General features: G+C 50.0%; 1 protein-coding gene across 1 annotated transcript; it reads left to right on the top strand.

The window, feature by feature from the left end:
- Nucleotides 1-2,733: 2,733 nt before the first annotated feature.
- On the top strand, nucleotides 2,734-3,378 carry LOC144639982 (uncharacterized protein Mb2910c-like). The gene has a single exon (XM_078499238.1). The coding sequence runs from the start codon at nucleotides 2,734-2,736 to the stop codon at nucleotides 3,376-3,378; it is 645 nt and encodes a 214-aa protein (XP_078355364.1).
- The last annotated feature ends 4,155 nt before the right edge of the window (nucleotides 3,379-7,533 follow it).

Below are 7,533 nucleotides of genomic sequence, written 5' to 3'. Positions count from 1 at the left end.
TCATTGGTCCTGGCTTCAATGTCATTGAACTATTGGACTCGGGATCGTTCGTAACGGTCGATTCAGGGATAAGTATAGAAGGCCAAAATGTATTTATTACGGCTGAAGGGGCTGTTCGGGACGACTCTTTCGTGGATGAGATCAACATTGATACAGACTTCACCCTAAACACTAAGCCTCAGATTTCTACCGAGAATGGCCCACCGTGTCGGATTGACACGGTGAATGAAGTCGTTACGTTCGCCGCGATCGGGCGTGGTAATGAACGCTATGCGGGTTTTCCATGCATCGGGTATGGATTTCAGGGATCCGAACGACTACAGCAATCCCCTCAAGCGAGTGTATTAGTAGAGGAAGCCCGCGTTGTCCCCAACCATATGGCAGCGGGAACAGTTTCTGCGCTGTCATCTACAACCCGCTTGGTTGACCTAAATACTGATTTCATTGCGTTGCAATTACTGGATGGATGGCTACTGCGTAATCTGACCAAGAGTCAAGAGCGTCAAATTTCTTCCGTTGGGTTGAATCATCTAGATACGATTGAAGATCTGGATTGGGAAGAGGGCGATCGCTATGTCGTCTTCTTTCTCGGCGCAACTTGTTACTTGCCCGATGTGTTCTGTGATGCTGTTAGAGCCCGGGTAGGCGGCCTTTCTAGATTAGTCGACCCGGATCGCTACATTGACTATGAAGCGATCGTGGAATCTAGGCAGTTTTGCGTTGCCAATAACTACTTCTGGGATGGCCAAATCAATCGGTCGATTCCATTCAAGCAATGGGTACAACAAGAGGCCATTGGCTCATTGCTGCTGCCCTCACTCAGGGACGGACGCCACGGGCTGACACCAGATAATCAGCGAACAATCACCTCGCCTGCGTTCAACACATCGAACATTTACGGCGATTTCAAGTATGAATACCCTAATTGGGAGGATCAAATTGTAAACCGCCTCATTTGCCGGTACACCGATGGCCGCCGTAAGTTCGACGAAGATACCGCCCGATTCAGGCCCAAAACTATCGTTGTCGAAACCTGGGATCTCAATCGGGGGAATGAGCCACCTATTGAGAAAAATCTTGATATCCCGGCAGTGACCAATGTTAATCAGGCCCGAGCTGTTGCCGTTAGAGCCTTGCAGTCACTTCGGCTACAAAATCGTGCTGTTAGTTTTAAAACAAATTTTCAAGCCGCTTACCTCCAGCCGGGGGACCTATTTGTTTGTCAGCATTCATCTGTCGATATCGGAGATGAGCTCAGCGGCTATGTAATTGAAGCGGGAGTCTTCTCCAGCGGCAGTCAACGTGTTCGCCTTGATAGGCAACCAATCCTTTATGAAGGAAGCGTGGGAAGCGGTTCTACTGCGACCACTATTCAAGAGACAGATGTTGATTTCTTGGTAAGTTCCGTTGCTGCCGGGGACCTTATCCGGAATCTCAGAACAGGCGCGATCGCCACCATCTCAGCCGTCACCCAAACCGAACTCACCGTATCCTCATTTGAATCAAATGAAGGCGACCCGTATGTAATTGAGAACCTGACACTACCTTCAACATTTAGTGCCGCGATCGCGCATCGTGTGACAGGCAATGCTCAGCAAAATGTTGCCGTGTCGCTAGTCCTCCAAGGCAAGAACGTGTGGATAGAGTTGACTGGGATGAACGAGCAGCTCTACCAATTCGACCCGGTCAACATTTCCGAGCATGCTCATTTCTACCGATGCAAGACTGTTGATTTTTCAGGTAGAGGCGAGTTTAGCGTTGGGGGAACGCTATGGGATCCCAATGTCGACGATGAATCCGAGCTGGTGATTCAGTATGATGATTTGGTGATTAACGCGCCGAATTGATCAAGGTAGGCCCCAGCCTGAGATAGGAACAGCACTATCGGCCATCTGACGATAAGCAAGCCCCCAATGCGTCTGAACCCAAAACTCATCACCGATCACATCTGGCTTCTGCCCCGCTCGGCCAACAACACCGCTCATCATCTGGGCCGTGCGTCCGGCCATCTCCGCACCCTGCAGCGCCGTTAATTCCAGTAGGTGTGCGGCGACATACATAGTTGCGAGGTGTCGTCGATCTTCCGTCCAAAATCCGCCCCGGACATAGAGGTCAGCTGTCGTGAGGATATCGCTCAGTTCTTTATCCTCACGGCAAGCATAGGGTTTGAAAATCGGAAACGCTTTGAATGCAGCTAGTAGTGTGTGATAGCCGGTCGTCCCGTCGCCACAGTCCGGCTGGGTATCCCGTGGAGTCCTGGGGATTTGCGGCATGCCGGGGGCTGGGATAGGGCCTCCATAATAGTATTCAGGGTAGTGGCCATAGTCAGGATGAGGCATAGCGATGAAAAGAGATATGAGCTTGATTCGGAAACTCTTGATAGAGATTGAGGGGGCTGGACCTATTTATGGTTCAGTATTTGTAGAAGAATGCACGCCTCTACAGATCAATTATCATCTGTACCTGATGATCCAGGGGCAGTTGATCAGTGGAGAAATATTAGATTGCCAGCCTGGAAAAATTCCAGATGCATTTGCAGGACTTCATTTAACTTGGCAAGGTCATGAGTTTTTGGCCCTAGCTAGAGACGAGGATGCTTGGGCGATCTCCACGAAGGAGCTAGGGCCTGTCCCATTTTCTATCCTGAAAAGCTTTTTGGAACAATGCGCTGTTGACCAATAGCTAACTATTTCCTAGACTTATATAGACACAGCTATACATTTGTCCAGGAATATGAAGCCTAATGAATTCGCGAAACGGCTGGGGGTAAGCGTTAAAACGCTGCAGCGCTGGGACGATTCTGGCAAGCTCCCGGCCAAGCGAACCCCGGCCAACCATCGCTACTATACCGAAGATGATCTACTGGTTGCCAAAGGTCTGCAAGCCCAACCCAGGAAGCGCCTGACTATTGTCTATTGCCGAGTCTCGTCTCAGAAGCAATCCAATGAGCTTGCTAATCAACGCAAGGCGATGGAGCAATTCTGCCTAGCCAAAGGGATTGAGGTGGATCACTGGATCGAAGAGATCGGAGGTGGCCTCAACTTTAAGCGCCGCGAGTTCCTGAAAGCGCTGAGGCAGGCGATGACGGGGGAAGTTGAGACCATCATTGTGGCGCACAAGGATCGGCTAGCCCGTTTCGCCTTTGACTTGATAGAGGAACTACTGGCTCCGCAGGGATGCAAGCTCATTGTCGCTAATCAGCCGTCTCTAAGCCCGCAACAAGAGCTTGTTGAAGACTTGATGGCCATCATTCACTGCTTTAGCTGCCGTCTTTACGGGTCTAGAAGCTATGCAAATAAGAAAACAAGGGAAATTGCAGAAAACCTAGACACTCCTATACAAGGTGTGTTACTCTTTAACAAGAACATTCAATGCTGAGGTCGATGCATGGCGAAGGTTAACCACGGATCCCGGGTTGGGATAGAGGCGAAAATCGAATACTCTCCCGTTCTGGATGTCTTAGGTGAGCGCTACGAGTCCATGCGTCGATCTGGCATCAATGCCTTGCAGAATGGCCTGTCTGAAGATGACGTCGAAAAATCATTTCAGGGGCGCTTTGACATTCAATGGGCGTGGGCTGACTCAATTGCAACTGAAGCCAAGCAAACCTTTGATCAACTGAGAACAGCCAAGATTAATCAAGTCGCTCAGTTAAAAGAGCGAATTAAGGCTAAGACGAAAAAGGCTAAGACGACTTGGTCTGGCTTGGAAAAGCGTCTAAAAGCGTTTTCAAAGACGCCTCGAAAGACCAAGCGGAACCCGACCCCCCAGCCTAAGGGTTGCACCCTGCAGGAGCGGCAGAAGTTTCAGAACGAGCTTTTGGGACTAAGTTCTAAGGCTCGTAAGTTGGAGGCACTGCGCAAGGAGTTAGCGCGCCTAGAGGCAACGGAACGGTTTCACATCTGCTTTGGCTCTAAGCGCCTCGCCGACAAGCAGCATCACTTGGATGAGAATGGCTACGATTCTCATGCAGAATGGCGAGAGGACTGGCTGAAAGCTAGGTCTGGACGATTCTACTGTGTCGGCAAAGCTCAACTAGGCGGCGGCACCATGATTAAGGTGTCACACGTGCAGGGCGATGTCTTCAAAGCTACTGTGCAACTGCCTCGGTTTATGTGGGAAGCGCATGGCCACAGCATTGAAATCCCTTTTGAAGCTAAGGAAGACAGGCGGGGGCGGCGTTCTGATTTGCTCTATGCATTGGACAAGCAGAAGCCGATAACGGTTCAAGTTTTCCGCCGCGAGCACAAAGGAGATCAGTGGTACATTCACCTCACGACCTACGTCCCAGAAGTCCCAACCGTCACCAGTAAGGCTAATGGATGCCTTGGCGTTGACTTCAATAAAGACTCGGTTGAATGGGCCTACGTCAGCCAAGACGGCAACATCAGAGAGAAAGGCGCAATCCCCTTCCCGTGGCAGGGGCTCAGCACTGGGCAACGGGAAGCCCGAATGCGGGATTTAGTCGCTGAACTTGTTCTACTGGCCGAGGCTTGGCAATGCCCTATCGCCATTGAATCCTTAGATTTTTCCAAAAAGAAAGCCCGAATGAGCGAAGCCAGCGCCGCCTACAATGGCATGCTGTCCAACCTCTCAACCGGGTTGTTCAATGAAGCCTTAGCGTCTCGATGCAAGCGGCGCGGCATTCAGTTGATCAAGGTCAACCCTGCCTACACCAGCGTCATCGGGATGATTAAATTCATGCGCCGCTATGGTCTCAATTCAGGGACAGCGGCAGCAATGACCATTGCTCGCAGGGCGTTAGGCCACAGCGAGCGCGCTTATCGGGGACTTGTTCGACCAGAGGATCGGGCAAAGTCCCCTTGGGTTACGTGGAACCGTGTGGCGCGGTTTCTCAAGTCTAACAAGGTTAGGCGGCCCAGCCTTTTTGATTGGATGAACGCCCTCGGGATGTTTCTTGCTCAGAGTGAACCGGCAACGGGTGATCCGGGTGAGACGGCTAGCAAGCCTCTCCATGCCAGTAGCCAATCAAGTCGTAGCCAGATAGGGGAGTCACCGTGCCCCGACACTAGTCAGGTCCAATTTTGTCTAGGTTTTGAGTAGGTGAAACAACAGTTGCTTCAGAGAGCGATCGCGAATCTTCCATTAGATCATCGCACAAGCCCACTGGCTTAATGTAAACTTTGAGCGATCGCGCTCAATTTCAGTCATGCTTCAGCTATTTCCGATTTCTGGGGAGATTACCACACCCAAACATAGTCCTGAGGACTTCGCTCAAGTTAGGCTAGAGCTATGTCAAGATCAATTAAATCGCATTTTGGAGTCGGATGTCCCGGAATGCGTGAAGCAGAATGTCAGGAAGGCAAAGTACGCGATCGCGCAGGCTCAGGTTTGCCCAGATGGCGAAGCCGCTAGCGTTGGCCCCGGGATGCCGTGAATGAGCCTAGGTAAACCACCACAAACCTAGTCATTTTGTCGTGATACACCCGGTCGATTAATCGCCTTAGACACTCCGATACCAATGCCTCAACCCATGGGAGCGAAACGACCTACAATAACCGGGGCTGATTATTCGGGCTCAGCATTCACATTCACATCAGGTCTGTGTTTAGCGCCTCCATGGGAAGAAGGCGAAATAGATCCGATTGAGTCTTGCGACCCAGAAACGCCGCCTTACAACCTGGCAAGAGCTAAGGATTTTTTTGGTACTACTGAGGCTGGGTCGAACGAAGATATAAAGGAATTTGTTCGAAATCTGTCTACGGGCGAAATTGCAATTGATAGTAATGCAGTTATTCAGTATGTTAGCCAAGGCGCATTAGATACCATTGGATTCTTTAGAGAAGAGCTAATAGATAAGCCACTTTCCGAAACAATCTTCGACCCTAGCTTGTCGTTGTTGTCAAATACAAATCATCTTCGCTACATTCGCAGTTACTACAAAAAGTATCCTGGATGTGAGCATTGGTATCTGGTGCTTTTATGGAATGCTCCCATCCTAAGGAGTGTCCCGAAGCAGCTAAATCCTGAAGGGTTTTATGATGCCTTGATTAGCTATTCCAGACGGCAAAGTGATTTTGTCGTGAGAATTACTCGCTTCTTAATTAATCGACAGTACACCGTCTGGTTGGATCAAAATGAAATTGATAGCGGCGATCGCTGGCGAGATATTCTCGCAATTGGCATTCGCCGTAGCGATCGTTTTGTCATGTTTTTGTCAGAGGATTGGCTAAAGTCGCAGTATTGCCGATATGAGCTTGAGTATGCTTTGGAGCTGGATAAGCCAATCCATATCATTCGACTAGATGATTCATCCCAGGTCTGGGATGAATTTGTGGAATCATTTCCAACTTGTGAAGCGCTTAATTATCAGTTATGGCGAGATGGCGAAGATAAGCCATCAGAAGGGTTTCGCATTCTTACAAAGTTTTTGGAGAAAGATAGCGAATACTATCGAAGCTGCTCAGAAGTTTTGGCAAAAGCCTTGATCTGGGAAAAAGCCGACTATAGCAGTCATGAACTACTGCCACGAGCGGACGCGGAGCTGACCGAAGCGTGGCTAAGGACTGTGCGTTATAAAACAGTAGGTCAGCCTAGACTCGTCAGCGATTTTATTACAGCGAGTACTGCCCGCGCGAAGTTTAGACGTCGAATTCCGTATGCGATCGCGCTTTTCATGACTGTATTCACCCTTGCGGGTAGTGGATTTGTGTATTCGGCTGCACGACGGGTCCATGTTGCGAATCGAAATCTAAGATTCGAAAATATTGCAAAGCGAGTACAAACAGCGCGAGCCGAGTCTAACTTTATCCTTTCGCAGATCGGCATACGGCAATGCGGCATTATTGATGATGCCGCAGATGCTTATGAAGATGCTTTAGAGGCGATGGCAGAATTTGAGGAGATGCGTCCGATTGGTGGCATTGATGTGCTCTACGATCAATATGCCGCCAATCTTGAGAATCCACTCGGCTACACCCGTGAGGTGTTGCTTCAAGTGATACGTGAGCCGACGACGAGTATTTTGAGCCCCTCTGAGCTATTGGAGTCGGCCAGGCAAGAAGCTTCTATGCTGAATGCATCAAGCTTATGTGAGCCTTCACGAAATCCCGTTTTACCGCTTTCCCCCAATGATCCCCTCTCTTCGCATACGCAAACGACTGCAGCAGCAATGGCTCGCATACAGCGCTTTCAGGATTTGGTTTTTGCGGATTTCGGTCTTGGTTTTGGCCGGATTTTGCCTGACCCTGTGGATTCATCGACCGACTGAACGCGCGGCTGCTCAACTAGAAGAAGCCATTCTCGAACGACGCTGCTTTCGTGAAAAACAACCCGAGGCGGCCTCCGGCCAAATTCTGTTATTAACCAAAGTTCCTTTCTTGCTGGGTGAATTGACAACGCTTAGCGACCCGTTCCATGAACGGTTGCGTCAGGGGTTTGTCGCCGCGCTTCTACGCTCCAATTATGGCGTTGTTACCTGCCTTCCTGATGGCACGGATAGCCCGCAAACAGAAGCGCTACGGTTTGGCATTAAATCGGGATGGTTTGACGCGATCGCGGTAGTCCCTACTC

This window comes from Oculina patagonica, unplaced genomic scaffold, assembly GCF_052425735.1.
Source record: "Oculina patagonica isolate OP01 unplaced genomic scaffold, crgOcupat unplaced16, whole genome shotgun sequence".
NCBI lineage: Eukaryota > Metazoa > Cnidaria > Anthozoa > Scleractinia > Oculinidae > Oculina > Oculina patagonica.
This window is presented reverse-complemented; position numbering and strand designations above follow the sequence as displayed.

What these genes read in the sequence shown, in the direction of transcription:
- LOC144639982 (XM_078499238.1), top strand. Translation starts at nt 2,734, where the DNA reads ATGAAGCCTAATGAATTCGCGAAACGGCTGGGGGTAAGCGTTAAAACG.